The sequence below is a fragment of the Chiloscyllium plagiosum genome, chromosome 34 (assembly GCF_004010195.1).
Source record: "Chiloscyllium plagiosum isolate BGI_BamShark_2017 chromosome 34, ASM401019v2, whole genome shotgun sequence".
In the NCBI taxonomy this organism is placed as follows: domain Eukaryota; kingdom Metazoa; phylum Chordata; class Chondrichthyes; order Orectolobiformes; family Hemiscylliidae; genus Chiloscyllium; species Chiloscyllium plagiosum.
In genome coordinates this window covers 29,193,050-29,211,864 of record NC_057743.1, presented here as the reverse complement: position 1 = coordinate 29,211,864, position 18,815 = coordinate 29,193,050, and the positions used below count along the sequence as shown (strand labels likewise).

Here is an 18,815-nt window from a genome sequence, read left to right as displayed (position 1 = left end):
CACTAGCTTTCGGAGCGCTGCTCCTTCATCAAGTGGTTGAAAGCTAGTGCTTCCATTTAAACCTGTTGGACTATAACCTGGTGTTGTGATTTTTAACCTTGTATCCAAGAATGTTATCTTAAAAATGACATCTTCATGAGGAAATGGAGGCCATCATGTATTCAGGCGGATGAGAAATAGGCAGAAGTTCACCGTCGCATTACTGGTAGATTACAGAAAGGAGGTTGTGCATGTAGCATGTGAACAACCAGCAGGATGTCTTTTGAAAACTAATGAAAAGTCACGCCAAAATGTAGAAACATTTTTATTCGCTTGGAATACCTAAGCATGTGGTTGCTTTTTGCCAGACACCAGACTTGTGGTATGTGTCAGGTAATTGAAAAACCTCAGGCAGTGATGAAACCAGCAGCCTCAATACCTACTCCCACATTTAAGGAACCTTTTCCAAGAGTCTTAGTTGATTGCGTAGGACCCTTACCTCAAACAAAAAGTAAAAGTCAGTATTTGTGGACCATAATGGATGTGTCTACAAGATTTCCAAAGGCGATTCCATTATGCAATATCATGGCTAAAAGGATTTTGGAAGAGTTGCTTATATTTTTTGAGTTATCGACTACCCACATAGATACATCCTAAGGGTCATGTTTTACATGAAAATTATTAAAGGATGTTATGGACAGCTCAGGAATAAAACAAATCAAATCTCCTGCATACCATCCAGAATCGCAGGGAGCATGAGATCAGTGGCATCAAACTTTATAGACTATGTTGAGGGCTTATAGTCAAAACTATCCAGAGGATTGGGATAAAGCAATAACATTAGAAGTTTTTGCAATTAGGGCGACAACTAATGAATCAATTTCATTTGAATTAGTTTTTGGGCATGAGGTGAGAGGACCACTGAAATTTATTAAGGAGAGAGTTCGAAGTTAGAGTTCAGAGACCACATATTTGGACTATGTTCCAAATTTTAAGGAAAGATTAACTAGAGCAGGTGAGTTGGTTAGACAACATTGAAAGCAAACAGCAGAATATGAAGCAGGAAGCAGACTGAAATCGGAAATTGACAGTTTTGCCGCAGGAGATGGTGTTAGTTTTACTATCAATGATAGGTAAACCTTTGAAAGGCAAGGTTTCATGGCTTATATCTAATTGAATGAGGTGAATTATTTGATAAGAACACCAGACAGAAAGCAATCGGTGTGTCATATGAATATATTCAAAAGGTATTTAACAAGGAAAGAAAGGAAAAGAAGAATGTGTTACTGGTTACAATAGAGTGAAGAACCAAGTTCAGATGATTTTGAATTGGACATTCCTCAAATTAAATTTGACAATGAAGAAGTTTTCAAAAATTAGGATAAATATTGGATTGCCTTCCAGATGAAAATCAAAATGACCTGACAGAGTAACTACAATCATATAGGGAGATATGTGGGAATAAAGTGGAAAATAGTAATCTGATTATATTAATGTAAATTTAGGAAAAGCTGTTCCAATTAAATAACATCCATATAGACTTAACCCTCTAAAGTTGGCACAGATTCACAAAGAGATCAAATGACTGCTCAAAGACAACATAATCAAAGTGAGTTGCAGTGAATGGAGCTTACCCGCAGTAATGGTACCACAATCAGATGGTACCCAATGATTACATGTGGACTATCCCAAGCCAATGCAGTTTTAAAAAAAATCTGATTAATATTCTTCATTTGGAAAATGGTTGAGAAGGTTGGACAGGCAACCTTTATTTCCAAGTTGGACTTAGTCAAAGGATACTTGCAGGTGCCTTTATCCAAAAGAACAAAGGAAATTTTGGCTTTCGTGATACTGAATGCACTGTACCAGTTTAACGTCATGCCATTTGGTATGCAAAACGCACCAGCCACATTCAAAGACTAACTAATAAAGTTATTTTGGGAATATCCAGTTGTGTGGTATACCTCAACAGTCTAGTGGCTTTTAGTCACACGTGGAAGGAACATTTAGAGCATTAGTTAACTTCGTGAGGCAGGCTCAACAATAAACCTGGTTAACAGTGAGTTCGCAAAAGCCCAAGTCACGTTCCTGGGCCATATGATTGGACATGGACAAATTACCCCTAATGGATATGAAAACAAAGGTTATTGGGGAGTTTCACATACCATTGACAAAGCAGGAAGTATCATGATTCCTGGGACTGAGTGGTTTTTATCAGCAGTTCACTACAGAATTTTAAGTGTGGTTGCTCCAGTGCCTGACTTGAAGTAGTGTGGAAAATTTCAGTGGATGCAGTAATGTCAAAATGTATTTGCCTTTCTGAAAGCTGCGTTATCTGCTGCTCCAGTGTTGGCCACACCTAATTACACCTAGCCGTTTAAGGTAGCTATAGAAGAGTGATGTGGGTGTCAGTGCTGTACTCTTGCAAGAAGATAGAAAGACCTATTAGGTATTTTTCCAGAAAATTGAATGTTCATGAACAGACATAATCCATAATTGACAAGTCGACCATGAGTTTGGTATGGGCATTGCAAAACATTTCAACATTTATATCACCAGTCATGTATCTGAGACAATTGTACACACCGATCTTAACATCTTAAAAGTTTTTGAAGACGTTTAAGCATAAAAATACCAGACTGTATAGATGGAAGCAGCCACTCAATTTGAAAATTATAGACGTGACAGGACAAGAATATAATTGTCGGTGCTTTGAAGAAAGACAGAGGTGTTTGTTGGTGGAGAAAAAATGATGACTGAAATGGATTGTAATACTAAATGTTTGTATGCTTAGAGTCAATGTAATGTCTGTTATAATGTACTCACAGCATAAAACTTAAGGTTTTTGAAAATGAAGCCATCTGTTGTGTATTGATGAAAAGCAACCCTCCACCACCACCCTCCGTCTTCTACCTTTTAGAGCCAGTTCTGTATCCAAGTGGCTAGTTCTCCCTGTTTTCCATGAGATCTAACCTTGGTAACCAGTCTCCCATGAGGAACCTTGTTGAGCACCTTACTGAAGTCCATATAGATTATGTCCACCGCTCTGCTCTCACCAATCCTCTTTGTTACTTCTTCAATAATCGCAGTCAAGTTTGTGAGACATGATTTCCCAATCACAAAGCCATGCTGACTATCCCTAATCAGTCCTTGCCTTTCCAGATACATGTAATTTGTAAATTCACAATGGCCTTTTCATTTTCCATTTACTGTTTTATCTGTGTTTTTTGCACAGATGATAACAAGGGTATTTCACTGACAGCTGCATCTATACTAATAGCGAGTGATTCGGCTATTTTTCAAGAAATGACTGCTATTTTCAAAGATCTTCGTGTTAATATCCCTAAATCTCAAACTCATGAAGGTCTCAAGTTCTTGACTTTTGTCCTGATTTTGTTTTACACTCGTTCTGGGTTCCATTTTAACCAGTCTATTCCACATGCAGTAGATTGGCAGTCACTATCCAATGCTGCACAATTAAAAGACTTTGTATTCCGTGTCTTCATCACTGGGCTGAAACATCTTGTGTCAGATGTTGGAAAAGCACAACAGGTCAGGCAGCATCCAAGGAGCAGGAAAATCGATGTTTTGGACAAAAGTCCTTCATCAGGAATGAGGCTGGGAGCCTATGGGGTGGAGAGAGAAATGGGAGGGGGTGGGGCTGAGGGGAAGGTAGCTGAGAGTGCAGTTGGTGGATGGAGGTGAGGGTAAAGATGATAAGTTGAAGGGGAGGGTGGTGCAGATAGGTGGGAAGTAAGATGGACACATGGGACAGGTTATGAGGATGGTGCTGAGCTACAAGGTTGGAACTGGGGTATGGTAGGGGGAGGGGAAATGAGGAAACTGGTGAAATCCACATTGATGCCCTGGGGTTGAAGGGTCCCGAGCTGGAAAATGAGGTGTTCTTCCTCCAGGTGTCGCATGGTAATGGAGTGATGGTGGAGGAGGCCCAGGACCTGCATGTCCTCAGCAAAGTGGGAGGGGAAGTTGAAGTGTTTGGCCATGGGGCGGTGGAGTTGAAGGTGTCCCGGCGATGTTCTCTGAAGCGCTGTGCAAGTAGGCGTCCTGTTTCCCCAGGGTAGAGACCACATCAGGAGCAACGGATACAGTAAATGATGTGTGGAAGTGCAGGTGAAAATTTGATGCATGTGGAAAGCTCCTTTGAGGCCTTGGACAGAGGTGAGGGAAGAGGTGTGGATGCCGGTTTTGCAATTCCTGTGGTGGCAGGGGTAGATGTCAGGAAGGGAGGGTGGGTTGTTGGGAGGCGTTGACCTGACAAGGTAGTCGCGGAGAGAACGGTCTTGATAGAAAAAGGGTAGGGGTGATGAGGGAAATGTATCTCTGGTAGTCGGGTCCATTTGTCGATGGCAGAAATGGCGGAGGATGATGCGATGTATATGGAGGTTGGTGGGATTGAAGGTGAGGACTGGGAGGTTCTGTCATTGTTGCGGTTGGTAGGAGGAGGTGTCTTCAAGTTGGTGCCTGGCTTCAGTGGTATACGGGTCAGTGTGCCAAACTTAGCACTGTATCCCCCCCTTGAGGTTGGGGTTGGAGCAGGGGGATTGGAGGGCTGAGCGTTGTGATGGTAAGAGGATGGAGTGTCTGCCCTCTCCGCCCTACTGCCTCCTCAACCATGATCTCACCTCCCATCACCAAACTATCATTTCCCAGACCGTACGCAACCTTATCACCTCAGGGGACCTCCCACCCACAGTTTCCAACCTCAGTTTAGGAACCCCGCACTGAGAAGTGGCAGATGGAGTTTTATTCCGATAAATGCGAGGTGCTGCGTTTTGGAAAAGTAAAACTTAGCAGGACTTATACACTTAATGGTAAAGGTCCTAGGGAGTGTTGCTGAACAAAGAGACCTTGGAATGCAGGTTCATAGCTCCTGCTGTGTTGCTGTGATAGTTTGGCGCACTGACCTCTACACCCCTGAAGCCAGGCGCCAACTTGAAGACATCTCCTCCTACTGCCCCCTCAACCACGACCTCACCTCTCATCACCAAACCATCATCTCCCAGACTATACACAACCTCGTCTCCTCAAGGAATCCACCCCCCCCCCAGCTTTCAATCTCATCATTTGGGGGGACCGATTGTTTCAGCCTGCTCCTGCCCCAACGAATTCATCTCCACCTACCTCAATACTGTCCTATTCCTGCTTGTCAGGGAACTCCCCACATATGTTCAGGCCTCCATCTCCTCTAAGACTTGCGTTTCCCTGGCCCCCAACCTCTCCTCTTCACCACTGACATCCAGTGTCTATGCACCTCCATCTGCCATGACCAGGGTCCCGACGTCCCCACCAGTACCCTTCCACTCAAATCTTATTCGTTTGGCTGAACTGGTCCTCGCCCTCAACAATTTCTCCTTTGAATCCTCCCACTTCCTCCAGACAAAAGAGGTAGCCATGGGCCCCAGCTATGCCCGTCTCTTTGTCAGTTAGGTGGAACAGTCTCCCATGAGGAGGTTGAACAGTTCATCAACATCACCAATACATTTCACCCTGCCTTTAAATTCACCTGGACCATCTCTGACACCTCCCTCCCCTTCCTGAACCTCTCCATCTCCATCAAATTGACTGACTCAACAGTGACATTTTCTACAAACCCACCGACTCCCACAGCTACCTGGATTACACCTCCCACCCTGCCTCCTGCAAATATACTATCCCTTCTTCCCAATTCCTCCCTCTTCACCGCATTTGCTCCCAGGAGGACCAGTTCCACCACAGAACACATCAGATGTCCTCCTTCTTTAAAGACTGCAATTTCCACTCCCATGCCCTCCAGCGCATCTCATCCACTTCCCGCACCTCTGCCCTCGAACCCCACCCCTCCAACCGCAACAATGACAGAACCTCTGGTCCTCACCTTTCACGCCACTAACCTCATATCCATCACATCATCCTCTGCCATTTCTGCCATCTACAAACTGACCCCACCACCAGAGATATATTTCCCCCTCCACTCCTATCTGCTTTCCATCAAGACTGTTCTCTACGCGACTACCTTGTCAGGTCCATTCCCCTGATCAGCCCCCACCCTCCCTTTCTGACACCTACCCCTGCCACCGCAGGAATTACAAAACCTGCGCCCACACCTCCCCCCTCAGCTCCATCCAAGGCCCCAAAGGAGCCTTCCACATCCATCAAAGTTTCACCTGCACTTCCACACGTCATCTACTGTATTCATTGCTCCTGATGCGGTCTCCTGTATATTGGGGCGACGGGATGCCTACTTAGCGCTTTTTAGAGAACATCTCCGGGACACCTGCACCAATCAACCCCACCGCCCCGTGGCCGAACACTTCAACTTCCTCTCCCAAGGACATGGAGGTCCAGGGCCACCTCCATCGCTATTCCCTCATTCCTGCTGAAGAACTTTTACCCGAAACGTTGAATATCCTGCCCTTCGGATGCTGCCTGACCTGTTGTGTTTTTCCAGCACCACATTCTTGACTCTAATCTCCAGCATTTGCAGTACTCACTTTCACCTGCCTGAAACATCTTGTGATTGTACATTGCCCTCTCATTGGTCTGCATATCCATTATCTTCATTCAAATCCTCAATTTCATGCTTGGTTTTGCGTACTTTATTATAACGTTTGGGACAGTTCATTATGCAATGATACTTTGAATTGTACCTGAAATGTCGATTGTTTTCGCAGTATCTTCCTGGAGCTCATTTACTTATGCTAAATCCCAAATTCTCTTTACTTACTTTTCAAAATTATTAATAACATTTCTGTTAGTTACAGCTCTTTTCACGCTGAGAGAGACCTGTAACTACTTGGTCTTGCCAATTTGTAAACATTGTGTTCTCAATTTTCTGCCATTCTTCTGATTTTTTTTTCCCCTTTGTGCTATGAGAATTTCTGGGAAGGAATGCTTTCTCAGGAATTTTTTTGGTGCTTCTGATATTTGTTCTGGTAGTTTATAATAATCTGCAAACTTAACTCCTATTAAAATTAGAAGTCTGTCTGAACTTCATATCATGGCTCAGGTCAATTATTTAAATGCCAGTGCAGATTGGGAATTTCCAAATGGTCAGTTGCAGAGATGGACAGCATGGAAACAGATCCTTAGGTCCAACTTGTCCACGCCACCCAGATATCCCAAATTAATCTAATTCCATTTGCCAGTACTTGGCCCATATCCTTCGAAACCCTCCTATTCAGATGCCTTTTAAATGTTGTAATTGTACCAGCCTCCAACACGTCCTTTGTCAGCTCATTCGAGACAAGCACCACTGTCTGTGTGAAAACGTTGCCCCTTAGGTCCCTTCTAAATCTTTCCACTCTCACCCTAAACTTGTGTCTTCTTGTTCTGGACTCCCCCACCCCAATGAAAAGACTTTGTCTTTTTATTCTCTCCATTCCCCTCATGATTTTATAAACCTCTATAAGGTCATCGCTTGGTCTCCGACGCTCCAGGGAAAACAACGCCAGCTAATTCAGCTTCTCCCTATAGCTTGTGTACAACTTAATAAATTCCATTTTGTACTTTTCCGCAATATTATCCTCAGTATTTCTAAATTTGCCAGAATCTTAGCATTTGTTTTCAATAAAATCTAATTTAGTAACCATTCATCCAAACCTCCTTCGACGTTTAATCGGGTTCCAATTCTGGAAAACTTCTCTAGAAAGCTTCTATTCTGGCTTTAGTTTGGGCAAAGTTTGTCAAAAATCTTACCTTCTAAGAGTCACTACTTAAATTCTGTGTTCCTTCGTTAAGTTCTATACTGAAATGACCATGTTATGTTTGAGACAACGTGCAAAACGTTTCACTGAGCATGGCTACATTTAGAAAATAAATTTGCAAATGTTATAAATTTGTATAATGCATCATTTTGCATATCTTGCTTTCATTTGAAAATATAACAATAATGTTAGCTTACACCATTGTAAAAGCTTTCACCATATCGATGTTGTTGAATAATTTGCTTTGTAACTTGTTTTAGTCATTCCTACAAATAGAATCCTCTTCCCGTCTGGCAATTCTGATCAAGATTTCTAGCTAAAATATTAAACTTTTTAAAGTACTTGGAGATTCACTTTACAGCACTTTCTGAAGTGATTTTACTTTCTGAACCTTCCAGGTTTTCTAGACTAAGTTGTAAAAACTTGTGACACTATTTCACGCAAGTGATATCAGAAGGACTGCAGTGGCTTGTTGTGATATTGAAGAGTAGGTTATGGATTTCTCAAGTTATGTCTGCCATTGGTTAGATTGGTGAATACAAATATAATAGAGTGGCAATTAGTTAGATTCCATCTTCAACTTTGCGAAGTTGACAATAAAACAAAGTAGGTCAGTACAGTTTATCTTTTGCTACAGAAGATACATGTAATAGAAAATTGTGATTGGGGTGGAAATGTTGAAAATTAAGTAAAAACAGATAGGAAAACACACAAACTTTAACTCTCCTTTCTTGTTCACATCCAGTATGTTTAAACATATTGAGATCCTATTTTTTGTTTTTTTTCCCACCACTTGGAGATGTCACATCATGGGAAATAGAATCCTCATCAGCTCATAATAATACAGGTATTTTCTCCTACTGCTAGGGTTTTGTAAATGATGCAGGTGTGTTGTTTTTGATGCTAGATTTTGGGACATTGCAATGTTTACGCACATGTAAGTTGTACCAGATTCCAGAGAAGGCAGCTGATTTTTGGGCAGGAGTTGGGAGTAGTATCTGAATGTTTGCTGATCAACCTGTTCAGAGATACTATTGCATACATCTGGAACAGGTGGGACTTGACACTTCAGGTCAAAAAATAGGGTTTTGCTGCACCTGACATTCGAGGCAGTCTTTCATCCAAATATCAACTCTGCTTGAATCCGCTTCGATTCAGAGATCAGGTAAAATTAGGGATTTCCAGACTGTAAAAAGGATGTAGTGTCTATGTTTGTGCTGGTTCACTATGGAGTTGATCAACTCGAGAATAAGAGAAAAAGTAGACATATAACTAAAATGCAGACTATGGATTTTATTAATTTGTGTAATTGGATGACTGAGACTGACGTTTGTTGAAATGGATCAGAATTCTTGTCTGAGATGGAAGTATCTCAGTTTTGGAATGATTTGATTATCCAGCAGTGACTAATGGCATTTCTGATAAATAAAATATGATTAGCAGCATCATTGGCTATGTTATCGATATCCAGTCATACATTGGAATAGTGATAAGCAAAAAGCATAATCGTTCTTGATTTTGTAAATGCTTTATTTTGTTTCTCACTGGAATGTTCCCAAAGTAAATGTATGTGTGAAGTGCATTACCTGAATTGTTTAAATGTATGTTCTACTCCAATTAAGTGCATGCAGTTCAAACAGGATCGTCTGAGCCATAACTGTGGTGAGTCAGTCACTTCCGTGAATTAAATAAAGGCTTGCTTCTTTGACTAACCAAGGCTCCTCTTTTAAGGAGCTTGTCAAATTACTGCTCTTGGAGCTGTAAAAGCCATTTAAACACTGAATCCAGGATGGTTTGAAAGATCTGTTGAACAGAGAACTTTGCAATTGAGGTGTGGTTGATTTTCTGGATTGTTACTGCAGTGAAGAAAACCTTTGACAGATTGCTGTTACTATATTTCCAGTTTGCAAGGGTCCAACTAACTTGATTTTGTTCTTGTTTGTAGGGGACCCATGCACAGTTTCATCCCATATGGAACTGGAGGAAGCATTCCGTCTGTATAACCAGAATGGAGAATCAGGCCTCAATTTACATGGTTAGTAGTATTCTAGAACACTGATTAGGGATCTTTGTGAAAAAAAAATTGTAAGGTGTATTCTGGCAGATTGTGATGAGAGTGGGGGCCACAGATTTCCACCATATGTATTCAATAATTTAAATAAAGAAATATAGAGTTGTACATCAAGGTAGATATGTTGAGAAGGCCAACAGCTTCTGGCGATAGAAGCAGGAAATTACAGAAGGGCAATTAGATTCTATCCCTTTAATATTCGAAGTACAACTAAGTATTGCGGTATAATTTAAAACCTCTTTCAATTTAAGCATTTAGGAGACCATCAGCCTATTTTAATTTTGATGTCAATGTGGCAGCAGTAGGACTATCTTAACCCAGGGTATCATTTCCTCTTAGTACATGGGTTGAATGAAGATGTGTACAAGGGTGGCAATGTTGTCTTGTGGCACCTGGAAGAGCATTTTTTTTTTGTTCATGCTCATTTTGTTCTTCAACAGGCTTCTGCAATATTTTCATGTTTCCATTTTTCTCTCAGTTGGAAGTGAAATTGTAAACGTGATAATTAATAAAATCTACCATGTAAGAAGTGCCAAGCAGCAGAACTAGAGAATAAAACTTTTTTTTGGCCTCTTCATAATTTCCCTCCTTCCCATGAAAGTACACCTGACTCCTTTCTCCCACACATGTATGCCCTCACCACCTCCTTCCCTACCCCCCACACCTCACCTAACTACCTTCCATTCTTCCCACACACACACACCTCCACTCCTTCCCTCCTTATTTTGTGTATTCCACTCCCTCCCTCACCAATTCTCACTCATGAACCTAATGGAAGTAAAAGTGGGAGAGAAATGTCCTTTCATTGGAAGAGAGCTCCTTGCAGAATCTTTGAAATCTATAAACCTTTATCTCCTGAGTCATGACCTAGATAGACTTCCTCAATGGGCAGCAGTCTGCTATGGACCACCTGTTTGACAGACTCTGGTACATGTCAAAAAGATCTGACATGTTTTAGCAGTCTGAGAGCTCGAGGTGAAGCCAGTACAAGTGATAGTTTTCAGTGCATCTATTTTTGTTTTGGTTTGCCTTAAAACATCTGCAGCATTTTCATTTTTAATTTGGAATTTTTTTCTTCCTGGGAAGTATTTTAGTTATATACAAATCCTTTATTCATTTAAGGTCCATGACAGCTGAATAACTTCTCCCTAACACTGCATTTGCCACACTTCTCAAATGTTTTATGATATATGGTTGACAGCATGCAGGAATTGGAACTGACACAGATCAAATCATAAATTTGAGTTTACTTGCTGTGTGCAATGAACAGAGCGGTTCACCAGAATTTGAGTCCAGCTATGAAATTAATGTATTCCAGATTTCACCTCGGCCTGTAATGATTGTGTAAAGTATTGTAAATTAATTTACCATTCATGTGAGGGCTGGTTTCCAATTCTAGGCAAACTCAACTAAATAAAGATTAATTTTATTTGCATTTACAAAAACACCAGTTGGTTGATTTTATGATTGCTTGTCTTAAATACTTTTCCTCCTTCTCATTTTACCCAGTTTTCCCGAGCATTCCAGAAAAGCCAGGAATGCCCTGCCCTGGAGAGAATAGTAAGTATCATTTATATCTCGTGGATAATGACTTTTTTTCTCTTAACATTAATTCTCCCAGTGGCTGTTGGGCCAGCTGGAATTTTCACCTTTTGCTTAGGAATGTAATGGTGGACCATATTCTTGAACAGTTTAGTACAACTTAATAGCTTGCTAGACAACTGGAAGATAGTCTAGAGTTGCGAATGTTGTTTTGGATAAAATTCTCAGGCCAGACTGGGTAAAGGCTTTCTTTGCAGGACATGAATAGATCAAATGAATTTTTACAAGATCTGAGAACATTGTGGTTGCTTTTATTCAAGAATTCAAATTTTCTGATAATGGCACTTGTGCTTTGTTCTCTGGATTAATGGACTACTAGGCTACTGTGAGCTCTACAGAATTACCTTTTTGCAAATTGCATTCTAATGTATGTTTTAAGCATTTTTTTGGGTCAAAGGTTATGTCTCTGTGATTCTATCAAAGTAATGTAATACTTTTATGTCAGAATTATCCTGCTGCAGTAATCGTTTTAGAACTGTCCTGCAGTGTGTTTGTTCTGCCAACAGCTGAACTAATGTATAAGGAAATTTGGGGGGCTGTGTTTATCATGAGTATCATCCATTTGTTTTAACTTGGGGAGTTTGGTTTAAATTTGTCTTAAAACTATCTGATCAAATGTAACTCTTCCCAGTAAAGGTAAACTCTTCAGTTTTATTGGTTTTGGTTATCTTTCTAATGCATGCAAGAGCCAAGTTTAAAATGTGGTATAATTTTAATCTCATTGATACTTACTTAATTAGTGGAATTTCATGACTTGATCACTGCAGATAGAAAATACCATGGTGCTGCACTTTGAAGAGCTCTTCTGATGCTGAGTGAATAACTCGATATCACTAATTTGAAGAAATTTTCACAAAGAATACTTAATTCATGTGAACAAAAATAAAAGTTGTTTGAGAGCAGCGCATAGGGCTCCTGTACAGAATGAGGCATTGACTAAACTGTTTGCAATGCTTGAGTTTCTGAGAAAGCCATCTTCCTAATTATCCAGTATATAGCTGGGTAATTCATTTCTCCTTTCCAAATCATCATGTCTTGTTCTGTTCCTGGGTGCACTCAAACTCGATTTCAAATTCCCAATTCATAATAATTTTATCGTGGGATGTGGGTGATGCTGGCTGGCCAGCATATATGCCCCCACCCCATTGCTCTTGAAGGTGGTTGTGAGCTGTGTGCTTGAATTGCTGCAGTCCATGCGTTGTTGGTGAATCCACCGTGGCCTTAGGGAGGAAGTTATTGGATTTTGACCCAGTTGCAGTGAAGTGCTGGTGATATATTTCAAATCAGGATGGTGAGTGGCTTTGAGGGGAACTTGAAAGTGGTGGTGTTCCCATGTATCTGTTGCTTTGCTTTGTCCTTGTCAATGGAAGTGATTGTGGGTTTGGAAGGCCTAGTCTCAGGATCTTTGAATTCTGCAGTGCATCTTTGCAGATAGTTTGCACTATTGCTACTGAGCATCATTGATAGGGGGAGTACCAATCAAGTGGGCTGCTTTATCCTGGATTGTGTAAGGCTTTTTGAATGTTGTTGGAACGGCACTCATCAGGTAAATGGTGAGTATCCATCATGTTCCTGACATATGGCTTTTAGATGGTGGACAGGGTTTGGGGAGTCAGGAGGTGAGTTATTTGTTGCAGTATTCCTAGCCTATGACTGTCGTTATAGCCACTGGATTTATATGGTGAGTTCAGTTGAATTGCTGATCAATGGTAATTCCCTGGATGTTGATAATGGGACGTTAAGTGATGGTAACAGCATTGAATATCGAAGGGTGGTGGTTAATTTGTCTCTTATTGGAAATGGTCGTAGCCTGGCATTCGTTTGGCGCAAATGTTACTTGCCATTTGTCAGCCCAAGCCTTGATAATGTCCAGATCATATTGCATTTGAACATGTACTGCTTTAGTGACTGAGGAGTCGCAAATGGTGCTGAACATTGTGTAATCATCGGCAAACATCCCCACTTCTGACCTATGGTGGAGGAATGGTCATTGAAGCAGCTGAAAACGATTACGTCAATGTCAATAGTCCGAGGACCTCATGCAGAGATGGCCTAAAGCTGAGATGATTGACCAACCACCAGAACTATTTTCCTATGTGTCAGGTATGCTTCCAACTAAGAATTTTCCCCAAATCTCTCTGATTCCAGTTTTGCTAGATCTTGTTGATGCCCCATTCAGTTAAATGCAGCCTTGATGTTCAAGGGTTGTCAAGATCACCTCACCTCTGGGGCTCAGCTTGTTTTTCCATGTTTGGACCAAGGCTGTCAGGAGCAGAGTGGCCCTGGTGGAACCCAAACTGGGCCTAAATCCGATATGATAATCGTGTCAATGCTTGAATGCTTCTACATCTCTGCCAACCAAACTTGACTTTTCAGCAAAAATGTCTCATGTATTTTATTCTCCAAGAGTAGACCAGACATTATTCCTTTAGAGCTTGTCAAAATTGTTGTTCTGTTGCCTCTGCCAATCTCTCCAGCCACATTGGGACTAAACTAGACCACTTGTTACCTTGTGCTATTTTTCCTCTATCTATTCTAAATCCCATATGCTAGCTAGCACTAATGCATCATCACTGCTATGCCACCACTCCTCAGCCTTAATTGGTTCCTCCATTCTACCTAAACCCTTGTCATGTGGAAATGATGACAGCATGTATAACTCCCAGTGCTGACCTTGATGGCAGACTCAACATTTTGCTTTGTAAAATTTAAATTGTCTAAAGGTCTCCTCCATAGGTGGTGGTCTACATAAAGTGCTGCTTGCTGATTACTTGATTCCTGTTGATCTAGTCTGACTTCTTACTCATTGAAATATTAAATTTCAAATCTTAATTCATTTTTTAAATTCATTTGTGTGATATGGGTGTTACTGGCTGGCCAGCATTTGTTGCCCATCTCTAGTTTCCCTTGAGAAGGTGGTGGTGAGCTGTCGTCTTGAACCGCTGCAGTCCATCTCAGAGTGGCATTGTTCTTCGATTTGCTCTTTTTTTTTTCCTCACAACGTGGTTTCTTTTACAACTATCTTGAAGCTCTGTGTATGTTGCCTTTCTATGAGTTACAAATGCAGATTATTACACTTGCACCATCTCGATAATGTCATCCAACTTCGTTTGCAAGTGCAGATTAATGGGAGTGATTAAAATAACTCTTTGAAACCCTGTTTCAAGCACAATTTTGATGAATCTGATTAGTGATTGCCTTTGCTTGCACAGGCTACCATCAAGCAGTCACTGTCTAATAAAGAATAGAGCCATCTTGATCCTTTTTGTTTTCTCAAAAAAAAGACTCCAGTGAAACTTTAAAGCATCTCTTTGGAACTAACCAAATCTAAAATTGTGAAAGAATCTGCTGTATTGTAGTACTGATGGATGAAAAACTGGACTTGGTGCAGTTTTCAAGTATATCTTGCATACCACTGTATTTGAATATATTATGATCCTATTGGATATTATTACTGGGCAAGTCTGATTCCAAACTGAAATCAGGCCTGATACCTTTTATTTATTTTGGGGGCTGTTGGTTTAACGAAGGGTCTCGCTGAAATGCAAGCATGCAAAGCTGCACTTACAGGTTTAACAATTGAAAAAACAAGAGAAATGAATATACAACTATTTACATGTGTTACACAAGTTGAATTTTGAAGGACATGATAAGAATACAACCCCATTCGTCCCAATAAGATCCATTACATTACTCTAATGCTGGAGATAATTCCTTTCTCTATTGCAACTTTCGTTTGTCATGATTATGGCTTAAATCCTAGCTGTGAGATTCTGACTACTTTGATACATCATGTAGCTGAGTCAGACTTTATCATTTTATTTCTTGAATTTTTAAATCAATCTTCCTACACTGAGGTAACCCCTTTAATAACTGTCCTAACCTACGTCCTCTTCTCAAAGATCACTGTTTTCGAGGTCCATTTTCAGTTAAGACGTAGGCAAACAGCCAAACTGAAACATTTTTTCCCAAGCTATGTGTGCTTCCCCTAAGCCCCCAAAAACGTCCAAATTCTTTTTTCCTGAAAGGCTAATATATTGTGTTGTTTACTTAGTTAATTCATTAACTCTCCCAAAAGAAATGAATTCTCATTTACCTCCAAACAAACTCTCTCAGACTTCCCTTTTAAAAGAAACAATGACAACAGAATTGTCTAGAAGTTAATCATTAAATCCCCTTCAGATGCATAATACCCATATACCATTGGTTCAAATTTCAAAGTCCAAGATGAGTGCAACTTTATTAAGTATAAATCATGCACTTTACATCACAACATTATTTTGGTATAATTTTGTATCTAGCTGAGCATGCAGAAACATCTGAGATAACAACTACACCTTTAACAGAATCTTTATCTTTATGAATTATTGATGATTTGTATCTTATGTACTTTAATGTTATCAGACATTTTTATACCAAGTTGAGAGTTGTAATAGATTCCAATGTTCGGCAGTAGACAGAGACTGATGGTGGAGGGTTGTTTTTCAGACTAGAGGCCTGTCACCAGCAGTGTTAAGAACTAAGAGCAGTGCAGCACAGGAACAGGCCTTTGGGCCCTACAAGCTTGCGCTGACATATTTTGCCCTTCAGTACTAAAACTGGTTTCGCTTACAGGATCCGTATCCCTCTATTCTTTCCTACTCATGTGTTCATCCAGGTGCTTCTCGAATGCTGCTATTGTGCCTGCTTCCAGTACCACCTGTGACAGCTCCTCAGACACTCACCATCCTTTTGTGTGAAAACATTGCCTTGCACATCTCTTTTAAACCACACACACACCCCACCCTGTGTCCACTGGTAATTGACCCCTCCACCCCAGGTAAAAGCCTCCTACTTTACACACTTTCCATGCCATTCACAATCTTTTAAACCTCTACCCCTCAACCTCTTGCATTCCAATGAAAACAAACCCTGTCGAGCCAACCTTCTTAGCTAAAATCCCCCATACCAGGCAACATCCTGGTAAACCTTTTCTATGCCATCTTCAAAGTATCTATATCTTTATGGTGGTGTGATGACACAACTGTAAACAATACAGTTGGGCGGCACGGTGGCACAGTGGTTAGCACTGCTGCCTCACAGCGCCTGAGACCCGGGTTCACTTCCCGCCTCAGGCGGCTGACTGTGTGGAGTTTGCACGTTCTCCCCGTGTCTGCGTGGGTTTCCTCCGGGTGCTCCGGTTTCCTCCCACAGTCCAAAGATGTGCAGGGTCAGGTGAATTGGCCATGCTAAATTGCCCGTCGTGTTAGGTAAGGGGTAAATGTATGGGTATGGGTGGGTTTCGCTTCGGCGGGTCGGTGTGGACTTGTTGGGCCGAAGGGCCTGTTTCCACACTGTAATGTAATCTAAAAAAAAAAAAAATATTCCAAGTGTGGCCTAACTAAAGTTCTATAAAGCTGTCCTTATGTCTATCCTTATTCTCAATGTCCCTGCCAATGAAGGTAAGCATGTCATAAGCCTTTTTTACTACATTTATCTACCTATGCTGCCACCTTCATTAATCTGTGGACCTGCACACCTGGATCCCTCTGCATATTAATATTCCTCAAGGTTCTGCTATTCACTTGATAATTTCCACCTGTTCTTAACCTTCCAAATGCATCATGTCACATTTGTCTGAATTAAACTTGATCTACCATTTTTGTGCCCATGCCTCCAACTGGTCTGTATGCTCTGATAATCCTCCTCACTATCCGCCAATCTTTGTTTCATCTGAAAACTTAGTAATTAGACCAGCTACGCTTTCCTCCAAATCATTTCCAAACCTCTACCACAATCAGCAGAGGTCCCAGCACTGATCCCAGTGGAACACCACTAGTCACAGCCTTCCATTCTGAAAAACATCCTTCCACCACTATCCTCTGTCTCCTATGAGTAAGCCAGTTCTGTATTTATCTTGCCAATCACCCCTGATACCATGTGACTTGACCTTTTGTACCAGTCTGCCATGAGGAACCTTGTGAAAAGCTTTACTGAAGTCCATGTAGACAATGTCAACCACTTTTCCCTCAATCATCTTTGTCACCTCCTCAAAAACACTAGACGAAGTTGATGAGGCGCAGCTATCTATGCACAAAACCATGCTGGCAATTGTTAATAAGTCAACTCACTTCTAAATGTATTTAGATCTTGTTTCACAGGGATTGGTTCTGGGTTGTCTTTTGTTTGTAATTTATAGAAATGATTTCGTTGACGATTATAGAAGGCAAGGTGAGTAAATTTGTAGATAACACCAAAATAGACAGTGAAGAAGGTTTTCTAAGATTACGAAGGGATCTTGATCAAATTAGTCAATGTACGCCATCTGCCATTTTTCAGCCCAATCTGGATAAATGCAAGTTGTTGAAACAAACAGAGGTAGGATGAGTACAATTAATGTTTGGGCCTTGGGTAGTATTGTAGAGCAGAGAGATCTGGGGTTCAGGTGCATAATTCTTTCATGTTTGCATCACACATAGGCTGGTTTAAAAAAGTGTTTAGCATGCTTACCTTCATTGCTCAGTCCTCGGAGTATACAAGTTGGGAAGTCATGTTAAGGTTTTACAGGACATTGGTGAGGCCTGTTCTGGAATACTATGTCGAGTTCTGGTCACCCAGTTATAGGAAGGATATTATTAAGCTCGAGATGGTTCAAAAGAGATCTACTAGGATGTTGCTGGATATGGAAGGTTTGGATTGTAAAGAAAGGATGGGACTTTGTTTGCAGGAGTGTAGGAGGTTGAGGAGTTACCTTACTGAAGTTTACAAAATCATGAGAATATACATAGGGTTGATTGTAGGTGTCCTTTCCCAAGGATGCACATTTCCAAGGTGAGAGGAGAGAGATTTTAAAAAGATATGGGGATCAAATTTTTTTTAGAAGTGATTAGTGTGTGAAATAAACTTATTGAGGAAGTGGTGGATGCGAGTACAATTATAATGTTTAAAAGACATTTGGATAAGTACATGAATAGCAAAGGTTTGGAGGGATATGGGCCAGGAGCAGGAAAGTGGGACTTATTTGTTTGGGATTATGTTTATTGTGGACTGGTTGGACCGAAGGGTCTGTTTCTGTGTTGCATACCTTTATAACTGTGTGGCTTCATAACTAATTAATTTTTGTCAACAACAGTATTGTTAATGATGTGAGCTAATTTCTTAATTCTTAACTTGTTTTTTTTTTAACGGAGCTATAGTGTTGGACTGTACCTTGTGTTTTGAGGATTCTGTTCTCGTGGTAAAACCAGAATAGAGACACATCAAAACCGCTGTGGCCTTCTTAATATTTTATTTGTGTTAAGATAGCATAGTTTCCTCTTATGCGATTTCATGGATTCATTTCCAAAATGGGTCTCTCTAAGCATGCATATCTTGATTAGGTTGGGTTGTTAACACCTATTAAACTTGTAAGTATTTTATCTGTTTTCATTTTCCTTTCCTTACACCTCCCAGCATCTTGGCACTAATAAAATATGCCTTCT

At 40.8% G+C, this 18,815-nt stretch overlaps 1 protein-coding gene across 3 annotated transcripts in view; it reads left to right on the top strand.

Annotated features, from left to right (window-relative positions):
- Positions 1 to 18,815, top strand: part of prkcz (protein kinase C, zeta) — a 413,579-nt gene that overhangs the window by 45,265 nt on the left and 349,499 nt on the right. For all 3 annotated transcript variants that reach the window (XM_043676028.1, XM_043676026.1, XM_043676025.1), the window contains exons 3-4: positions 9,628 to 9,717; positions 11,263 to 11,313. In XM_043676028.1, coding sequence (XP_043531963.1) covers positions 9,628 to 9,717; positions 11,263 to 11,313 — 141 coding nt within the window. The remainder of the gene's footprint in view (positions 1 to 9,627; positions 9,718 to 11,262; positions 11,314 to 18,815) is intronic.